The sequence below is a fragment of the Microcebus murinus genome, chromosome 1 (genome assembly GCF_040939455.1).
Source record: "Microcebus murinus isolate Inina chromosome 1, M.murinus_Inina_mat1.0, whole genome shotgun sequence".
Classification (NCBI taxonomy): domain Eukaryota; kingdom Metazoa; phylum Chordata; class Mammalia; order Primates; family Cheirogaleidae; genus Microcebus; species Microcebus murinus.
In genome coordinates, this window is record NC_134104.1 from 8,414,498 (window position 1) to 8,436,974 (window position 22,477).

Below are 22,477 nucleotides of genomic sequence, written 5' to 3' on the forward strand. Positions count from 1 at the left end.
CAGAACAGACCATATCCAGAAAAAGCTTTTTCTTTTATTATTTCTATCTTGGCTGTGCACCAGAACTACTCGAGGAGCTTTTAAAAATCCTAATGTTCGAACAATGCCCCGGACCAGGTAGGCCAGATCCTCTGGAGGGGGACCTAGGCTTCAGTATGTGTGTCAGCTCTTAGGGTGATTTCAAAGTGCAGCTAGAGTTGAGAACCACTGGTCAAACAGAGACCATTTGACATTTAAAAACTCTTCATTGTGAATGGGACCCATACCTGCATTGCAAGTATACATGTGTTCACCTTTCAGTTTTCTACACTATAAATTATCTCTAGTTTACCACCTTCCCATTGAAAAGGGAGGCAGACTCTTTCTGGTTTACTAGGTTGTGGATTAAGCAAAAAATTAATGCTTCTTTGTTGCTGCTGACCTGTTTAAAGAGAGTACATTCTTCCACTCCTCAGCCCCACTCCTGTTAGACTTAATTGTCAGTCCTGAACCCTTTCACTCTTCACTCTGTTTCAGACTGGGAAGAAAGCCGAGTTTACCGCCTTCATTTGCATGACTCATCTGTTCATATGCCAAAGTGTCAGCATCAAGCATTATGAAATTCAACTGTAACAGCTCTCCCGAAGGGAGGCTGCAGCACCAGCTTCTAAACGGGGCTTCATCCCAGCTGCCACAGGGCTACTAAGCCCTGGATCACACCACCCACCAGCCCCTGAGCTCAGAGAAGCCCCCAGACATGTGTGACTGCCTCCTTCAACCACAGCTCTCATGCTCACTCCTAATAGGTAAAAAGAACATATGATCACCCCCAGGCGGGGAGAAAGCAAAAGTAGACATAAATTGCTAAGATACTTTTTTGTTTGAAAAACCAAACTAAGTTAACCTATTATATACCAAATTGTATCTGAAGTAAAATCTCAATTCTGTCTTAAAAAAAAAAAATCCATAAAAATGCTAAGAAGGAAATATATTACAACAAGGGTTACTTCTGGTGCTAAGATTACAGTGATTCCCACCTCCAGCCCCACTTTTTTTTAACTTCACTGTAATTTACTAACTTTCCAGAATGAGTTATTACCTTTAAAATTAGAAAATAAATACAACAACCTTCCAAAGTTTAATTAATCAACTAATGAGAAGCTAAATCTAATAATCATTTCAAACACTCTAAAATTCAACAGAATAAATCTTCTCAAATTACTTTCTCCTCTTTCTAACTCTAACTATAAAAGGAGTTGCCCAGAAAGTGTCTGTACTTTTATGAGTATTCAAGGGAGGGCTTACTGATTTTCATGCTAAATAATGTGGAACTGCTCCAGTTTCAGAAACTCATCAAAAGGAGGATTTAGTCTGTTAAAATGTTCACATCCCCAAGTTAAAAGTGGATACCAAATACAACAGCATCCATATTTCTGGAGAAAAATCAGTACACATGTAACTTTTGTTACAGAAATCAATTTGCAAGCGTCCGTTCTGCTCTCTGGATGCCGCCTCCTTCCCTGTGCACACGGGGCTCCCGCACCCTGCAGGCAGGCGAGCAGAAGCTGAGATCCCATCAAGAGTCCAGACTTTGGATGTTTCCTTTGCTTCCATCGAGTCTGGGCCTTTTCAGCTCTGGAGGACTGCCCTGAGGGTCTCCAGGCATCTCTGAAACACCAGCAAACAGAGGTTGGCAAGTGAATGAACATGCTGAGAGTTAAGAGCTGACATTTACAAAATATAGAGCCAAGACAAGGAAACGAACTGCCTGGCAAGATCTTTTACTGACATCAGGGGAATCTCTATAGCAGTGGTTCCCAACCAGGGGCCACTCTGCCTCTTAAGGGACAATGGGCAATGTCAGGTGACATCTAAGATGTCACAGGCAAGGGTGACATCCAGGGATGCTGCTAAGCACCCTACAGCACTCACAACAAAGAACTATCTGGCCCAAAATGTCAACAGTCATTATGTGGAGAAACTTGATCTAGCTCACAAGTCTGCTTTTACAGCAAGGTGGTCTTCCTGCTGAGATTTACAAGCAGCTGGTGAGTTTAAACAATGGTTCTAGCAGACACGTCCTTGCTTTCTCAGAACTGACTTAAAATTACATGATATTAATTTCTAAGAGAACATAAGAAAAGATACTCTATCTTTAATTATATTAAACCAGTAACTATATCACTTACCTGATTGAATTTTTTCTGTGGAAGGGGTGGAAATTTCACTGGCTGGTACAGAATTTGGTGGAGTATCTGTCTTTAAGGGCATTAAATTTATCCTCCTTGATTTTAAAAAAAAAGAGACAGTGGAGAAGATGGCTTGTTAGTGTCACAGGAATTGTTTATGTATGATACTAAATTTCAAAACTACTAAGGGAAATACTTAAAGTTTTCAGCTGATCATAATATGCTTTAAATTTAGTTAGTTTAGCAACTAAGAATTACATTCCTGTACTAAGTTAAAATGGTTAACTTAAACCGTAACCAGCTCTCTAAAAGTTTCAAAACCTATTTTTTTTTTTATTTCAGGAAATTATGGAGGTACAAACATTTGGTTACATGCTATGACTTTGCCACATCCTACCCATGATTTGACACATGCCCTTCCCTACCCCCAACACTCACCTTGTCCATTAGTTGTGAGTTTACCCACCCCCCAAAGAATATTATTACTGTGTAAGCACCTTAGTGGTTTTTTTTTTAGACAAAGTCTCGCTTTGTTGCCCATGCTAGAGTGAGTGCCATGGCGTCAGCCTAGCTCACAGCAACCTCAGACTCCTGGGCTCAAGCAATCCTCCTGCCTCAGCCTCCCGAGTAGCTGGGACTACAGGCATGTGCCACCATGCCTGGCTAATTTTTTCTATATATATATTAGTTCGCCAATTAATTTCTTTCTATTTATAGTAGAGACGGGATCTCGCTCTTGCTCAGGCTGGTTTTGGACTCCTGACCTCGAGCAATCCGCCCACCTCGGCCTCCCAGAGTGCTAAGCACCTTAGTGTTGACCAGTCAGTGCCTTCTCTGTCTCCTAGGCTGGAGTACAGTGGTGCAATCAAGCTCACTGCAGCCTGGATCTCCTGGGCTGAATTGATCCTCTTGCCCCAGTCACCCAAGTAGCTGGGACTACAGGTGCACACCACAGCACCCAGTTAATATTTTAATTTTTTATAGAGGCAGGGTCTCACTGTATTGCCCAGGCTGGCCTAGAACTCCCAGATTCAAGTGATCCTCCCACTTTGGCTTCCCAAAGTGCTGAGATTATGGGCCTGAGCCACCATGCCTGCTCAAAACCTATGGGTTTTTGTTTGTTTGTTTTGTTTTTTTTATTACTTACGGTCTGCTCAATAGCTTGCTGACTGCTGTGTAGAAGGCTACCACATATGGTTTCCATATGTGGAATGTGCCAAAATACAGATAACTCTTTTTTAAAATCCAATTGATTTTCAACATTTTTTGTTGTGTTTTGTTTTGTTTTGTTTTGTTTTGAGACAGAGTCTCACTCTGTTGCCTGGGCTAGAGTGCTGTGGTGTCAGCCTAGCTCACAGCAACCTCAAACCTTCTCCCACCTAAAAACATATAGAAAAATTCAAAAATACTTTGCTAGTCTGCAAAAAGGAATTAGACACTTACAAAGAGCCAAACACTATGCTTATACAGTATTACGAACTTGCTGATGAAGACGTGTGAACACAACAGGGGATGTGAGAGGCACACGGAGCATCAATCTAACTCGCCATCCCACCCCTCCCCAGCCCACCTCCCCACTCAGCTGACCTGGAAGGTGAGGAGGTGGAGGGATTGGTGGAGAAGGGAGTATACAGAGTCAGAGGGGATAAGTGGACATTAGGGTTACAAAGGAAGAAAGGAAACTGAAGGCTACGCTGCTGTCGGCAGCAGGAGCGGCAGATGCAGACACGTGCCAGACTGACATGAACAGGGAAGAAATGACTGCAGGGCTGCCCTGGAGACCACTACCATGAGACCAAGACACTTAAGTTTCTCACGAGCCAGTCTGCTGGCAACATCAAACTCAGCCTCAAGAAGACACTCCTTGGACTTCCCATGTCCTAGGAAGTGTCTGTTACCACCCTGGGCAGGAGGCATAAGGAAAACTGGTGACACACCTCTTGCCCTTAGGGGCACACGATCCAGCAGGGGAAACAAAAGCAGAAACAAAGCACCTGCTGTCAAATGTGACATGTGGTGACGAGAAAAGGGCTGAAGGCCACAAAGACTGGGAACAGGGAGGGGACATTCAAATGGGTCTTTCAGGAAGATGCTGGTGTTGTCACCAAGGGCAGCAGATGCCTAGGCTTCCCCAAGGAAAGTAAGGCACACAGGCCTCAATGGGCAGAGTGTGCTCTGGGAACATGATGCTCAGAGCCAGGCTGGAGATTAAGGCACACAGAACTTAGGAGAGTGAGTCGCCACAGTCCTGGACAACAGGCTGCAACCAAATCGCAGTCTACTGCATGCACAGGAGCCTGGGCTTTACCCAACAGACAGGAAATGGAGGAACCAACAGATGCCTACATGCGAGAACTCTCGGATTTGATGTTAAGCAATCTCTCTGGCAACACACTGGTATAACGTACTTACTGCATGGAGTTTTACCTATAACAGGTTGGGGGTGTTCAGTTTGTATTTCATTTTTCATTTTGCAATGACAAGTCTTATACTGTCAAAAGTTCTTACCGGGGTGTTGTCTTGCTCCAGGCTTGCAATGTGTTCAGAGTGACCCTTCGGGATGGGTGGGCTTTTGTGTTTTGACTACTGGGCTGCAGGTTCTTCTCCTCTGAAGGTGCTGGCAAGGAGCTTTTGACACCAGGAGTAATCGAAGGAGTGTCCTTGATCACCGTGGGGGCTGGAGACTGTCTGGCCTGAGGGGGCGTCGTACAGGGGCTGCTGGGGTCTTGGATTCTGCTGGTGGGGGTTCCCTCTACTGGTCTGCATCCTGGTGAAGACCCTTGGTGCGTCTGACTCTTAGTTTTCTTTGCTGTATCAGGAGTTCCCATGCTCAAAACTGGCTTCTCTTTCAAAGGAATTCCAAGTTCGTCCTTCTCAAATGTTACAAATGAACAATAACCATCCGTGGAAGAAATGGCCAGGAAGGCCCCATCGCTGGACCTTTGTTCCCAAAACAGGGAGAAAAGTTACAGACCTTAATCAAAGTCTATGGACCACATCTAACGCTCTTATTACTAGTTACAAAATGGAAGTTCAAGCAAAATCACAAGCTTGACTAGGAAAGAAAGGGTTTGTATGAGCTCCTTACTCATGCAGTTTCCTTTCCAAATCCTAACTCAATTTTCAAAGTCATTGTAACCCATCTTTTCATTTGAATAAAGGCAAGATGACCTTTTTTGCCCTAAGATAAAAAGAAAATAAAAAAAAAAGTTATAAGGAACAAGAAATAGATGGTAGGTAGTGAAGCCTTGACTGGAGGTCACGCACGCTGGGCTGAACAGGCAATGGAGGCTGAACCAGGGGACCACGGGTAGCTGAAGGGCAGAGTGCTCAGTAACACCCTCAGGACCAGCATGGCCCTGGGGCACCTTCCCTGCTCTGAGCAGCAGGGGACTTACAGGGGGACAGCCTCCTCCAGGACAGCCTGACCAGTCCCCATATATGACCAGGGAGTCTACAGGGCTGCCCTCTCCACTTATTAGAGTTTGATATCCCGTAGGGCAACCTGAATGGCATCAAAACCCACTGGTGCTAAAGCAGGAAGCAAGTATTGTGGCAAATTAGAAACAGCTTTCCTTTTAATGTTGATTCCTTTTAAAAAATAATTGGTGAACAGGGTCAAATAAGCCCTCTTTGGTAATGAAATGCTCCCTAAGCCCAGAGCGTAGGCCAGGGTAATGCACACTGTCTCCTTCATTCACTACTCACCACGAGACATCACTCAGGGTGTGGTAATGTATGTTAGACACATAACCGAAAGGGAAGGGCTGCTGGGTGTCATAAAAGAGCACGGAGTCCTCTGACGCCACAGCGAACACCAGGCGGTAGGGCAGACGCATCAGCTCCAGACCTGGCTCCTGAGATGATTTGTCTGCAGGAGGAACAGGGACAAAGTAAAACAACAAAAACAAAGCTCCTGAAGGAAACTAGTAACTAATTCTCCTAAAAAAAGGCCTCTCCCGGGACACATAATGACATGATTTTATTAAAAACTAGTTTACTATATGCTTTACAAAAGAATTCAGCTCTATTATTTTACATAGAATACATAAATACAAGAGAATTATGCACAAACCAGTGAGGATAGTGTGTCACAAACCAAGAATCATGGGCACTGAGGTCCAAATGGGAAGAGAAAACAAAGAAGCCATGTGAGTGGGGCAAGTCAATCTGAGGGGTCACTTCTCTGATAAGGAAAAATAACCATTAAGGCATTTTATCAAGGATATTTATGTATTCACATATAGGATCCAAAAGTTAAAAACAGCCTCTTCTTCCCGCCATGTTAGAGTAACAGGGACTGGATTTACCCTCCTACCTGAAAAAAAAACTAAAACACTGGCAAAATATATGAAACAACAGTTTTAAGATACTCCCATTAGGAGATGAAGGACAGTGATCCCCAAGAGATGGGAAGCAAATGAGGTAAGTTCTACCACTGCCTCAGATTACTGCCTGGAGTTTCCATGCCCCGTTAAGGTAGAGGGAGCCCAGCAGAGCCCAGAAGACTCCCTGGGTTGAGAAGACATTGTTGAGAGTCTCGGAAGGCCAAGGCAGCTGGAGTTCCCTAAGCAGAGGACCAGAGACAAGAGCTGCAGAGATCTTCAAGGTCCCTCCTGGGTCATGAGCTGAGTACTGATCAGTGCCCACATGTTAGGATACTGCCTAAGCTGGAGAAAGAACTATTAGAAAGAACAATCCCTGAAGCTCACACAAGGCCAGAAACAGTGCATGCTTCCCCAGCGACAGTGGAAAACTTCATATTTCACAGGGCATTGATTACTCAGAAGGCTTTGCCTCAGGAGTGGGAAACTTACCTGAGAGTAAATGCTGCCTAACAAAACTTAGAAGCAAGACCCAAAAGAATCAAATGTTTCTCAGTAACTTAACTGCATCCCAGAATAAACTTCAGGAATATTTATAAGAATAAAACTATATCCAGTTTCCACTAAGGTAAAATTCAGTGTCTGGCATCTAATAAAAATTTACAAAGCAAGCAAAGAAGCAGGAAAATATAACCCCAAATGAAGAGAAAAAAAATCAATCAAAACCAGTCTTTTGTACATAGGACATTAAAAGAGTTATTATAACTGCATTCTATATGTTCAAGAAGAGAAAGGATGGAGCATGTTAAGCAGAGACATGGAATATATGAGAAAGACCCAAAATGAACTAGAAATGAAAACTACAATGTCACTGATGAAAAATACACTGGATGGAACCAACGGCAGATCACACAGAAGAAAAGATTAGTAAAATATAACTATAGAAACTTCTAAAATAAAACACTGAAAGAAAAAATACCACTAAAAAAGTAACCAGAGCATCAGTAAGCCATGGGATAACTCCAAACAGCCAAATACATGTGTAACTGGAGTATCTGAATAAGAACAAGATTACAGAAAAAATATTTTAAAGAATAATGGCTGAAACTTGCCAAAGTCGCTGAAAACTATAAACTCACATATCTATGAAGTTCAACGAACCCCAAGCACAAGAAATACAAAGAAAATCACACCAAAGTAAATTGTAATCAGATTGCTTAAAGCCACTGATAAAGAGAAAAATCTTAAAAGCAGCCAGGGGTGGGGGAATTAAAAACAAAAATCCACTTCATACACAATTTTACTGCATAGAAACTTGACACTGGATGACATTCAATCAGGGGGAAAACAAAAAAAGTACTGATATTCTTTTAAAGTTACTTTAAGCAAGAAAGTATATTCTGAACAATGGGGGGGGAAAGCACATATTTGGTAATATCTATCTTTGCTCCAGCTTTTAAGAGTAACTAAACTGAATGAAACCCTAGTACCCACCTGTCCCCACAAGTCAGAATCCAAATCTCCACCTCACCCTGGTGACCTGCCTCAGGGACAAAACCTAACACAAGCCCTGGTTCTAAGGGTACCTGCTTCCACCACCGGCCTCAATTCAAAGTAGACCGGGCAGCAGCGGACAGCCAGCGTTGCTTTTCCAGGACACGGAAGGTGAGCAATAGGCCTGACAAAGGAATCACAGTTTTAGAAAAAGGCACTGGTACTCAGCAAAAGCAAGAAAGTAATGGTACACATTTCAAATATTCCCTCAATTGCATACCTTTTAAGATTTTTCCTGGAGAAAACGTAAGTTGTATTCATTACATTTTCACCAGATTCCACACATCCAGCTGGGTGGGGAGCAGGGAAAGGGAAGGAGAGGAAAGAAAGTCAATGTTTTATTAAACTCATCACCAACAAAAACTCAATAGCCCTCAATTCTGGTTTGTAAAATATTTTCCCCTAAAGATGTATTCTCTGGACAATGTTCTTGTCACTGACAACAAAAACAAAAATTCCGAGACTGTGGTCTCACCACTCACTCCATTTCTATCTACCTGTCATCTCTACCTGAGCAGCCCCCAGGAAGCCAGTTTGGGTTATGAACAGGAAGAACCTTAAAGCAGGAGGCCCCTGCTATAAGATACCTCTGTCCCTCCAGCTGAAACGCTGGCACTAGACCCAGCTGCCCAGGCTCCACTAGGATCCCTGCGTCCCTATGCCCTGAGTTCTGACCTGGGTGCCACCCAATGGCTGAGGCTGCCAGGAGACCGAGGACTCTGCTGAAACCTCCAGCCTCCTGCAGAAACTGGCTTTACTCTGGGAACAGTCCACATTTGAGAACTTTTCTATACTTACTCTAGGATGTAGTTAAAACCAGGTCAGACTGTCACAGAGTGACTGTCATGCAAAGCTGCTCTTGGGAACACCTCCCTATTTTATGTTCATATTTCTTGATACATATACACACATATAATTTTACATGTGACCGTTTCATATTTACTGGAGAGAACACGTGACAGCATTAGTAGTCTTTTTTTTTTCTACTATTATACTTCTGCCTACATGCCGTCTCCCCATCCTTCTATCCCCAGGTAGTCCATTTTATTAATAACCAACCATTATGTCATTTCTATACTTCCTCCATGTTCATAGAATCATTATTACCAGTCACTACTCAATCATATATATCCATAAGATAGTTTTACAAAATAGGGTGTTTATATTTTTCCTTATTTTGTCTCTATGAACTACTCATGAAAGTTAATTTGCACAGCACAAATGCATTCTTTTTTAATAAAAATGTAATATTTACTGGTCTGAAAATATTAATAACATAATGCACTCACCCAAACTGTCAATGAATATGCTTTATTTTCGTTTTTTTACCATTACAAACAATGCTTGCAATAAACATCCTTGAACATATACCCTTACATCTACACTCTCATTTCGTAAGGACTAGGTTCACAGCCATGGGATGGATGGACTGGAGGTACATGAGTCACCAGACTGTTTTCCAAGTGCCTGTGACATTCACATTCCCACCAGCAGTACCTATATTCTGCAAGCCCATCAGCAATGGATATTGCTTTTTCCAGTCTGAAGGGAATAAAGAGACATTCTTTGTGGCCTTGTTATGCCACTTTAATTTGTATTTCTCTGTTAGTGAGCCTTTTCCTATATCTGTTGAACATGCAGATTTGCTCTTCTACAAACTGCCTTTTCATATCCTTCGCTCATTTTTTTCTTCTTTTGTTTTGCTCTTACCAATTTGGAAGGTATCACTGTACATGATATACATTAGCCTTCTCTCTCCTGTACCAAAAATATTATTTTTTAGTTCTATCATTTGTCTACTTACTGACTTGCTCACTGTATCTTTTGTCATAAAAAATGTCTATATTCAAACACAGTCAAATAGCTCTATCATCTCTTCAAAAGCTTCTTGTAGGTCTTCTCCATTTCTTAGAATGTCCTCCTACATCTTCTTGTAGGAGTTTTATATTTTTATCTTTCATATTTAAGTACTGAATTCACTTGAAATTTATTAAAAGTGAGGACTCCAATTTCATCTTCTTCCATACAGCTGGCTACCCCAGTACGATTCATTCAGTATGTTTGTCCCTCCAAGGGATCTACTGTACAACTGACTGTAGTTAATAAGAATATATTGTATTCTTAAAAAATGCTGAGTGGATATAAAGTGTTCTCACCACAAAAATCATAACTATATGAGATAATGCATATGTTAATTAGCTAGATTTAGTCATTCCACAATGTATATATACTTTAAAACATCATATACATGATAAATATATACAATTTGTCAATAAAAAAAAGGTTCTTGTCCAATCTTCATACTTACCAGCCTCCTTAATGACATTTTCATTCTATTGCCTAAGTGTCTAATTTACTTGAAAATTATTTAAGTAATATACAATAATAAATAAATATTCTTCTCACTGAAATACCAACTAAGGTCATATATTACATCCTCAGATCTATTTCTGGTTTTTCTGTTCTGGTCCACTAATTTATTTGTTTAGTCCTATATCGATATCATACTGATTTGATAAACAGTAGTGTTATACTATCTTTCTGACACACGGTGAGGCAAATGCCCTCTCAATTATTATTCTCTTTTTTTCATACTTCCTTGGCTGTTCATCAGCATTTATTCTAGTAAACAAAGCTGAGATTTCATCCAATTAAAAAAACACACACACCCTTAATGGGATTCTAACTGGAAATTAAACTGGTATGTTAATTTTTAGAATATGATATATCTTTCCATTTGTTCAAAACTTATTCTATAACCTTTAATAAGATTTTCTACTCTTCTTCATAAAGGTCCTGTGCTTTTATTAAATTTACTTCAATGCATTTTAAAGACTTTGCACTGTGAATAGAGTATTTTTCCTCTTTCCACTTCTAAGTACTTACTGCTAATATAAAAAGAAACAGATTTTTACATATTTCCCAATATCCAGCCACCTTATCAAATTTGTTTAAATTGACAGTATTTTTTAAATCTCTTGGATTTTCTAGAAATATAATTCTACCACAATTTTTTTTATCTTCTTTTCCAATCTTCGTAATTTCATTTTCCTGCACACACTAATACCGCTAAGAACAATAACAGTGATAGCAGACCTGGTACCTGATTTTAACTGAAAATATGTTTAGAGTTGCTATTTGTTAAAAAATGTGTTACAGGGTTTAATAAACAACTTTTAATAATAACCTTTAAGTAAATAACTACTTTCCTTGGTCCTGAGACTCCCTGGGCCAAAGTGTCATTCCCCATGTTCCCCAGTGGTCTTCAACACGTAACCCATTCAGAGGCATGTGTCATCCACACCATGCTTGGACCCTTCCTAGCCCTGCTTGGCTGGGACTGTTAGTGGCAGAGCTGACCTGTGCCCTCCTGTTTGGCCCAACCCTGGTATATGTCATCATCTTTATGCACAGGATGGTCCAGACACCATGGAGATTAGCAGACATTCTTTTCCAAGAACACTCAGGCCACAACACTGCCTACCACCCTCATCTTGTTGGGCTTAGCCTCTTGCCTGCCTAGAGACAATAAACCTATCTTGTCTTTGCTAATTCTGTTGACTTTTCAGATTTGACCACTGCCACTCCCACAAGTTAGTCCAACCAAACTTGTCCTGGTGCCTAATTCTGTCACAACAGGTTGCTTCATTCTTGAGGAGAATAAAAGCAGTAAAGGTACTTTATCTTTGGTTTCAGGACTATGACCTCCATATACATGTCTATCTAGCAAAAAAAAAAAAAACACTTACTAAAAAGTTTAAGTAGCAAATATTTTTTTTTTTTTTTTTGAGACAGAGTCTCACTTTTTTGTCCAGGCTAGAGTGAGTGCCGTGGCGTCAGCCTAGCTCACAGCAACCTCAAACTCCTAGGCTCGAGCGATCCTCCTGCCTCAGCCTCCCGAGTAGCTGGGACTACAGGCATGAGCCACCATGCCCGGCTAATTTTTTATATATATATATCAGTTGGCCAATTAATTTCTTTCTATTTATAGTAGAGACGGGGTCTCGCTCTTGCTCAGGCTGGTTTTGAACTCCTGACCTTGAGCAATCCGCCCGCCTCGGCCTCCCAAGAGCTAGGATTACAGGCGTGAGCCACCGCGCCCGGCCGAGTAGCAAATATTTTAAAAGTTAAATTTATCTAAGAGAAAATGGCTATCACTTTAATCTCATGACTTCCAAACTTGTCTGCACGTTAGAATCACTTGGAAATCTTTTTCAAATTCCCAAAGCCAGGCCACCCACCCCAGACCAATTAAACTACAATCTCTCGGTGAGACCCAGATACCAGTATTTTTCTGAAGCTTCCCTGGAGGTTCCAATGTATAGACAATTTCAAGACCACTGCTCTGATCAGAACTCAACTGAGCTGAAAAGACATATCACAAAACGAGAGCAGAGACATTCCCACTCCGCCATCACACCCCTAAATCAAAAGCTGTGAAACACACCTGGTGTGAGAAGCAAAGACCCATCCGGAGTAAAACTGAGTCTACGAAAGAATGACTTCATGCTGTCATCATGAAACATACGGTAACTTCTTGCCTGTTGCATACAAAGTTTAAACATTATTCTAAATCTTTACACTTATAATAAAGGCTTAACAATTTCTGTATGTTTCTATATGTTTTTCCTTACATATTGTCCCCTTTATTAGTGACATAATGAAACTGAAACATATTAAAAATCAAATAATTATGTAAGACTGCAAAAGTAATCATTCATGGAAACTGATCACCCATTTTTGTTAAGTAAAGCTGTATGTGTGTATGTTTCTATATATGTGTGGGGGGGATATATAATTATTTTTAAAAACTCTGTAAAAAATATCACAATATCAACAGTGGTTTGTCTTAGAAATGAGACTAGGGAGATAGTGGGAAGATAATTAGATCTTTGCTTTTGACCTTTATGTATATATTTAAAATTTCCAACTGAATGCACACTTTTTAAAAAGAAATTAGTGGATTATTAAACTGGTAATCATATAATCTTTTCAAACAACATTTCTTGAACACCTGTGTGGAACAGTTCTTACTACCATTTATTGGCGCTTTATAAACATTAAGCATTTAACTCTCAAGAACACAAGGCAGCAGTTGTTAGTTACTATCCTTACTTGAAGATGTGACCTCTCAGCGCCCGTCAGCTCTCGACCCACACTGCCTCCCCCGGCCCCTCGGAGGGGATATGCACCAAGTCCCTTTCTTGCTCAAATAACTGGCTTGCTCCCCCATTCACCTAAGCATCTGCTTAGGTGATTCCTAAGTCAGTCTTGATTCCTCTAGGACGAGGGTCCTATTTCTATTTGCCAATTCTTTCAAAGAGCAAGGTCCTTCCTATTCCTAAATACCAGTCCTCTGGCTGGGTCTCTGCTATCTGCTACCCGAGTTCTCTACCTACCTGCCAAGATGGTGCACTGCCTGCTGCCAGACACATGCAATGCTCAACGGACCTGCCCTCTGCTGCCCAGTGCAGGGATCTTCCCAGATCAGTAGTGACTGATATTACTATGCCTGGGACTCACAGAGGCCCTGCCTGCCTCAAGCTGAATGTATCACGCCACTGAGTAGGGCTGAGGTACCCAAACTTTGAATGCTTCCCAGGTGATTCCACAGCACAACCAGGGCTAAAAATCACTATCCTCCATCATCAGCTCTCCCCTGGGCCCTGGGCACACCCCCTTACCACACAGACCAGCCCATCACACTAACTGTGCTTTGACTGTCCGGGAGGAAACCTTCCTCCAGTCCAGGTATCGAGTCTTGGAGGCCAGTGACCCAACTGTGGAGGTAGAGGAGGAGGTCATGACTTCCTAGTCTCAATGCAAGGGAATGTCAAAATATTTCATACCTCTCCTTCAGCCCCTATTCCAGACAGCATCTTTGAAACATTAAAAGCCACACGTTTCTTCTGCGTGCTGTACACTCGCAGCACCCTGAATAAAAAACAAAAGTCTGACTTACCACTTCTAGTAAATTAATTATGTTTCACATGAAAAACAATCTGTTACCAACACTAAAGACTACCTAAACAATTTTCAGTCTGCAAAACTTCAGACATAACTGAGTAATTATGACAAAAGCAATTATCAACAACCTAAAGGGAATTACAGTGGGGAAATACATCACCATTTAAAAAAAATGTTTCATTGAATGTTTTGACTTCTCAAGACATACTTTAGGCCCAGCCTTACTTTTCAGATCTTGGACATTTGGCTCAGTGGCAATTAAGTTTATTTTCTGATTTATAAGAGTAAGGAAAACACCAGCATGTCAATTTAGTTGTTGATAAGTCATATTACTTGCACTAACTAATCACTGTTTTACTTCTAATTGCCTGAATAAAACATATCAGAAAATAAATGGCATGTAGAATACAACAGAAGATTCTTTGAAAAATAAACACTAACTCATCCATATTGCTTTTATTTCAGATCCATCTTAAATTCAATTTGTTTTAATTAAAAGTAGTTGGATAAATATTCCAAAGGACTATTCTGTTAAGTAATATACCTGCCACTCTTGATTTTTTTTAACTCCTTGTTCCAAGAACACGATTAAATGCAATTACAACAGTAGTAACACAGCAATAAGACTTCCTTTCAGAAAAGACAAAAATCATTTATTTTTACATCAATTTAAATAGTAATTAAAATCACTATATCAGTAAACTATAATCAAAACTGAAATAGTCCAACTTTCCCACTACCTCTTCTTGATTAAGTCACATTCATAAAAGATTTTTTAAGTCTCCCGTGAAATCATATCTATTTCAAAGTTTATTTGATGTTAGAAAGCTCTTTCTACACTTAACTTACCCATTCAATATAGATTTACTAAGTACTAACTTCATTTAAGGCACTTGCCCTCATTAGTTTCCCACTTCTTATTATGTTGTAACATGTGATATGGTCACTTGCTCATATGTTGAAAATAAGAACAAAAGAATCAAAGCTAAACTATGATACATCTTGGTTAAATTGGGATAAATATACTTCTGTAGAGAATTCCAAGTAAATATAGACAAAGACAACTTGCCAAATACTAAAGTACCTGTCACAGCTCAGAGTAGCAATATATTGACCCAAAGGATCCCAGGTTACTCCTTGTACATAACTTTTATGTTCATTAAAAATTGATATCTTTTGTCCTACAAAAAAAGCACACAACAGCGTTACCAAAACCTATTTGAGCACAAATGCTATAAAGTACGACTTAGACACTGTTCCCTTTATACTGTTCCATCATTCAGCAGCTGGTACCTGACTGAGTGCCAAACCCTGCGTCAGGCCCTTGAGACAGATGACTTCACACAGTCTCACCCTGAGGGAGCTCAGGATCAGACTCGTCAACAGGCAAGTCCCATACAACCCCGGACTGTAGGGGGAGGGCAGCTGATGAAGCAGGGGTGAAGGAAACCCCCCGTCAGGTCAGAGAGGACCGAAGTTTGCTTCCCCAGGTCACACAGGATGAAGCAGGGACCAGAGCACAGGGAGATGAGGGTATCCTAAGAAAGTCTGTGGGGTGAAAAGACAGCTCCGCACAGCAAATTGGGAACGGTGAGAAGTGACAGCACTGCCACAGGGTAAGGCAAAGGGCCAAGAACAGCAAGGAGGAGGAATGCTACAGAGACCTGTATATAGGGCAAAGGCTCTGGCTACTCCAGGTATGTGGGTTGAAAGGAACACGAAGCTAAGAAGGGATCTACATTTTAGAGATGAAGCTGAGGTTTAGAAAAGATGGCAAAAAGGGTTACTAGTGAGGAGGTGACAAGTAGACCAGGCAAGAAATGACAAAGTCCTGAACTAACACAATGTTAACAGGGATGGTAGAGGGACTTCAGGGAAATGTTTAGCAGATAAAACCAGCAGCACAGACAGACAGCACCTGGATAAAAATATGAGGGAGTTATGAGGCCTTGGCCATTCTCAAAAAAAAAAAAAAAAAAAAAGACAACAGCAAAGCCCTCCCAAGATGTGGCCTCATTTACTTCCCAGCCCCTCACCTTCCGTTCCCTCGGTCCACTGCAACGTGGCAGTCATTGTTCATAGTCCCCTAAACTGCCTGCCCTCAGGCTGCCAGTGACCAGCCTGTACAAAACTCAGTCTAACTCCCCCACCCCACCCCATCCTCCTTACGTCCTGACTGGTGTTCCTCTCCCCTTGAAACTTTCAGGAAATCTGCCAGGATTAAGGTGGTTGGGCTTGAGAAGAAGGTATGATCCTGACAAGTGAATGGGGAGGGGGGAAGGAGGTCACCAAGACCCCACCTAAAGTTAGACAGAATGAATTTGCAGTGGCCCAATCTGCAGGGCTGCGGGTTTTTAACCAGTTGTGCTCAGCCTAGGGTCAGAAAATTACAGGTGCACTGTGACACGGATCCTAGGCTGGGGTTTGCCCTGGTGAGTGAAATGGAAGAAAAGGGGTCAGAAGGGACTGTGTTGACTTAGGACCAGGGGAGCAAGCTGGAGAGGAAACATGACAGGCCGGAAGGGGACTGACAGACCAGGAGACAGAGGGCTCGACACACTTGGGGGCTCTGGGAAGAAGAGCGGGAGAAGTTGTAAAGGTGTCAGAACACTGTGTGTGGTGTGGTTCTAGTGCGAGAGTGGGACGTCTGCCTGAGGCTGACATTAATAGAGCAGTTAAAGTGACAGAGGTCTCAGACGTGGCCTTGATTTCCACATGCTCTGCCAAAACTGCTCTCCCAACAGTGTTCTTAACCTCAGAATACAGCACCAACATACACCTAATTGCCAAAATGCCTGGAATTATGGCTAATCTATCAGCCAATCCTGTCAGTTCTTTCTTCAGATTATGTCTCAATCCAACCTTCTCCACCCCTCTATCATGGCCCCCAAGCCCAAGCCTCATCCCTGCTCCCCTGAGTTTGGCTACACCAAGGACAGCTCCCCTGCCAGCTCCTGTCCTTTCCTAGTCTATTTGCCACATGCCACCGAGAGACATGCCTTTAAGACATAAATAAAATCATGTTACTCGATTGTCTAAAACTCTTCCATGGCAACCCATCACACCTGGGATAAAATCTAAACTCCTTCCCACGACCCACAGCCTGCGTGACACTGAACTCACCTCCTCCCAACCTCAGTACTCCCAGCCACCCTTGTTTATTCCATTCCATTCTCTTCCCTAGATGTACAAGTGACTCCTGCCACAGGAGCTCTGCACCTATTGTTCCCACAGGCCAGAACCTACTTACTGAGTAACACCCACAGCTTGTTCTCTGACTTCATTTGTGTCTCTGCTCAAACACCAAATGCTCAGAGCTCTCTCCGAGAGCTCCTACACAGGGCACACTTGATGTCACATCCATGGTGTTTTGTCTGCCAGCCCCACTACAATGTAGCCATTTCGATCCTGTTGTTTCCAGCACCACAGCAGCACCCAGTGTGCTGGCCAAGGTCGGTTACAAGAGGTTTAATGGGGTGTCTGATGGATTGCCCTGAAATTATCCAGGACAATGGCCCAATCTAGGATAGACAGGAAAACAGTGACACTGGTCCTCCAACTTGCCGGAATGCTGGGGACTGAATAGAAACAGTATGGCAGACAGAAGGCAGGACAGAGGGGGTTAGCTGGATGGCACAAAACTAACAAGAACAGAGACTTTCAGAGAAAATGAAAACAGGATCAGAGCAGTACTGTGTTGGCTGTGACTCCCTGGCCAGGGCACTTGGGTTGTGGGAGAATTAGCAGCAAGAGGTTTGGTTTGAGGGAAAAAAAAATGAGTAAAGGACTGCAGGGGATAAAAATGGCTAGGAATAAGCCAATGCTGGCTCTTGGCATTTTGCTGCTATTTTTATATCACTTTAACTTCTCATATGTCTACTATCTACCTAGCTAGAGAACAGAATGTTCTAGCAGCAGAATGTCCCTGGCTTTCCTTGGTCTCCTAAAATGGAAACCTGATCCACCTACCCCATCAGCTAGCACACAATGACCTATTAATTATAAACGACTTGTTAATCTTTCCGAGATCCTAAGCTCCATGAAGGCAGGGACCAGACCTGTCACAACTTCTGCATTCCCAGCCACATGGGACCTGCCTGCCTCAGCACCACTAACTCACAATGCCACTGCTAAGCCTTTTACATTCCAACTGAGATTTTAGGCCCTAAAAACTGAACTGGATCCATGGCATATGGGACTAATCCCTATCCTGTAGAGCCAACCACCTATTTTAGCTCACTGAAGAAATTCTTTGTGTTGCTTTTCAAGGTTAGCCTTTTAGATACTTAGAATATTTCTTCCTGCTAATAATAACAAAAACATATCATTTACCTTTACTGACATCCCATATGATGGCTGTGTTATCCACAGAGGCAGAAGCCATTAAATTCCCATCAGTTGCCCAGCAAATATCATACACATCTTCTAAGTGGCCCCTAGAATCCAAAGAAAAAGGGACAAAAAGCAATTATTGATTCAAAAATGGAAAAATTATCCAAAATTTAAAGGCAAACTCAGGGACCATGCATTTAAATAGTACTCCAGAAATATCCACTGGAACTATAGCTGTAGCTATAAACAACTACTCTCAAGGATATTTGTATATTTAAAATTGGCTCATTTTTACTAAGGAAAATTTTATAGCAGAAACTAAAAAAAATCCATTTCCATTTTTTTTTAATCTTTTAACTATTGTCTTATGACTGTCTCACAGTTATAAGAAGCAAAAGTTTTAAGTTACATATAAAAGTCAAAAGGCAGGCTGGGCATGGTGGCTCTCTCTTATACTCTCAGCACTCTGGGAGGTTGAGGCAGGAGGATTGCTTGAGACCAGGAGTCCAAGACCAACCTGGGCAACACATCAAGACTCCATCTCTTAAAAAAAGGGCACATTCCGATTATATAAAGAAATCATTCCCATAGCCCGCCAGTTACCTCAGAGTTTTTACAACAGCCCAATTCTCCTTGTTCATCTGAGCCTCGTCTTCATCCTGAAAGGCAATCTGCTCTGGTTCCTTGTTGTCATTCACCTTCCACAATAGGATGACAGCATCTGTGTAGTGATCCAATTAAAAATGAGCCAAGCTTCACTGCACACCCCATCATTTATGAATTTTTAGGGTTTTAAACAACATTTATGTTCAATGGATACAACAGCCACAATGATTTACTTCTGTGAATTTGAACAGGAAAAGTAGGTTTGCCTTCTGAACTAAAACTCCAAAATCAAAATTGTAACAGATCAGAACTATACAAAGTCATCTTGAACAGAAGCATCAAAACATCACTGCAAAGTGACTGGCTATATTAACAAATATAAAGGTATAACCCATAAATAACTAAATAACCCCCCCCCCAAAAAAAAAAAACAAAACAGCAAAGAGCCACCAATGCAAGGGTTGGCAAACTTTTCTAGCTAAATAACCGTAAGTCATTTAACGTCTTGATACCTCAGTTTCATCACTTCCTCATAGCGCTGTTGTGAAGCTTAAGTGCATCAATATGCACAAAGCACTTACAACACAGTAAGCCTATGTCAATATTAGCTATTAATATCATTATGGACACAACAGATACTTTAGCCTGATGTCACCAATTGTCTGAGTCTACTAACTCCCCACATTCTGGCTCCACACTTACCATGTAGCCTTCTGACCATGACTTGGCATCCCTTTTAGGAATATCCACAGGAGAGTGAATGAACAGGTTGTATGGATATATGTATTTCAATTCTAAATTAACCAGAGTCCTGGCTGCACATATTAACATGGAAGCTGGTTTAAGATGAAATTGGCTCTGACAGGTAAATACTTTCTATGGTTTCTGGGCCTCCAAGGCCAAAGGACTTTGTAAAATGAGGGTTGCCACTTGCTACTTTACATGAGACAGGTTGTAACCAGCCCTGGGCGACTCTCCCACTCCCCACTTTTTCCTCTACACACATGCACTCTACACACATACAAGATACACTCCGGGTATCTTGGCACTGAACTCAACCAGGTCTCTTCCTCCTCATGCAAACAAAAACTGAGATTTCTGGTTTATTTTACACTGGTTTCTAGATTGTTTTAAAGTATAGTAAAAATGTTTGCTTTTTCTCTATAGTTTTATCCCATTTAAGCACAGGCAGAAAATATGAATCAATCTACTCCCACCAAACAAGCACAAATTACAAGGCCATTCATTAAAGATACTCCCAAAGCCAATTTTTAAAAATTTTCCCATTTATCAGAAACCATGTTTCCCAAAGCCAACTGATTACCTAGAGAGATGATACTACACAGAGACATGATTAAACAGAGACATGATACTAACCCTGATCCCCACAGATATTAAATAACAACAAAACAATGCCGGAACAGTTGCTTTGGGACCCTGACAGAATGGCAAGCACCTTTCCTATTTCTCCTTCTGAGAAGAGTCTTCTCAGTTTAATCTTTTGCCCTCCTTCCCTTCATTCTGACACACTCCCCAGAACATTATATTACCATACTATCTAAAGGACAGAGTGAGAGGGTCAGCCACACCTAAAATAAAAAGGCACAGGCTCAAATCGTGTCTCATGATTTGACTTGAGATACACAGATATCTGGTTTCTAGAAAATTTCTGAAGTACAGCAACACTCACCATCTCCTCCTGATGCTAAAATGTCCCCAGTTGGAGAAAAACGCACGACATTGACGGCTTTAGTATGACGAACAAGATTGGACAAAAATTCCACTATGGCTTTTCCATCTGGTCCTTTTTCTACCTTCCAGATCTGTTGATACCAAAACATCCACTCAAAACACACAGAGTACCTACTATCTTATTTCTACTAAAATAACACCAAGCTCACGTTCAGGAAAATAATTTAGGGTTTTTTTTGAAATGTAAAATGAACGAACCACTCCTATCTAAAACATAAATCGATACAGTCCCATTGTCTGCTGTGCTCCCTACCTCTTTCTAGAGCAAAGTGTTACCCAATAGGAACCTAGATCAGGATTCTAAAACATTGGGCACCCCATTAGGACAATGTCCACAATATTAGTCAAATAAGAAAGCGGCTCTCTTTTACTTTCATTGTTCACAGGAGGCCCTGAGAATTTAGCATTCTGGGCTAGATGACAAAGTAGTTTGAGTTTGTTGACGGTCTGAAATAAAAGAATGAGAACTGCTGCTTCAAGCAGTGCTTCCCGGTGCCTATCTCAGCTCCCATATACCCTGACAGCGGTGTCCACGCCTGCAGACGCCAGTCTGTGGATCCTGCCGGCGGTCCCATGCTGGAAGTCCAGGCTGTACACCGGCTCCTTGTTGTGCCAGGCTATTTCGCACGTGATGACTTTCATGCTCCTGAGTCTAGGGGAGGCCAAAAATTTCCTCAGGCAGCGTTCTTTTTCCAAAGACAGAGGAAAGCTGCAAAATGCTGGTAATGAATTAAGTAACAGCGTTATAGCAGCAAAGGGTTATTGAGCGCTTACTTACTATGAGCTAGGAACCCTGCTAACCGTTAAAATGCACGCTGCATTGGGAAAGGATGATAATGTTGCCACCTGACGTGAACACCTCCCAAGCTCCACCTAAAATGCCGCTTGAGCAGTGGCTCCCACGACTTTATGATGCTCCTGCTACAGCCGGAAGGGCAAAAGGGAAGCACCCAGGTAGAGACCACTCAGGGGCCCCGGCGGGCTGCGCGACCCGCCCAAGCTTAGTGGGGGTTAGGGGCGCGCCGGGAGAGCTGAGGAGGGGGCTGACCAAGGGAGGGGGTACCGAAAGGAGGGGGCCGCCCCGGGAGGGGTCCTCCGGAAGAGGGGGTCGCACGGGGGAGGGAGCCGCACGGGGGAGGCGACTCCACTTCCCAGGGACTAGGCGTGGGCCCAGGAAGCGGCCCAAGAACTGGCGGGAGGAGGCCGGGGCCGGGGCCGGGGCCGGGGCTGGGGCCGGGGCCGCGCCGGGCCGGACGCCGGGACGCACGCCGCTCTGGAGCTGTCCCAGGCCCCAGCGGCCAGACCTTATCTTTCCCTCCCGCTCCAGCCGGGAAAACCGCAGGGTCGCAGGGGCCATCCCTGGGAAGCCGTACCTGAGGGAACGCGGTCAGTCTGCGGCGCCGTCACCCCCCGCCGCGCGCGCGCCGCTTCCCGCGCGCTGCAGGCCCCGCCCCCGTGTGGGCGGGGTTCTGCGGGCGCCCCGCCCCCTGCCGGGTGGAATCCGGGCTGGCTTCTAGATTCCTGCCAGTCCCGCGCCCCGTACAAGCATGGATGAGTTCTTCGATTCTCTCCTTCAATCACTCATTCCCTTGTTGATTCATTCTTTCAGCAAGCATTTACCGAGCATCTGCTCTATGTTAGACCCTGTGCTGGCGCTGGATACTTAGTGGAGAGCGAACCCAACCAGGTCTCTTTCTCCTTCTGCATATAAAAACTGAGTTTTGTTTTTCATATATTGGCTTCCAGAACATTTGGAGAGTTCAAAGCTGTGGA

The 22,477-nt window shown here is 42.6% G+C and overlaps 1 protein-coding gene across 2 annotated transcripts; it reads right to left on the reverse strand.

Annotated features, from left to right (window-relative positions):
• Positions 1-954: 954 nt before the first annotated feature.
• Positions 955-22,157, reverse strand: CHAF1B (chromatin assembly factor 1 subunit B). Of its 2 annotated transcripts, none has more exons than XM_012782917.2 (14): positions 22,078-22,157; positions 21,221-21,356; positions 20,643-20,775; positions 18,950-19,067; positions 18,347-18,450; positions 15,099-15,195; positions 13,897-13,981; positions 12,495-12,588; positions 8,268-8,337; positions 8,080-8,171; positions 5,877-6,039; positions 4,677-5,108; positions 2,169-2,263; positions 955-1,647 (listed from the first exon to the last, which is right to left on the reverse strand). In XM_012782917.2, exons 2-14 carry the CDS (start codon positions 21,344-21,346, stop codon positions 1,556-1,558), a joined length of 1,701 nt encoding a protein of 566 aa, XP_012638371.1. In that variant the 5' UTR covers positions 21,347-21,356; positions 22,078-22,157; the 3' UTR covers positions 955-1,555. The 2 variants fall into 2 exon arrangements, with proteins under 2 accessions (XP_012638371.1, XP_012638370.1); XM_012782916.2 differs by having other exon boundaries at positions 21,221-21,423.
• Between the last annotated feature and the right edge of the window lie 320 nt (positions 22,158-22,477).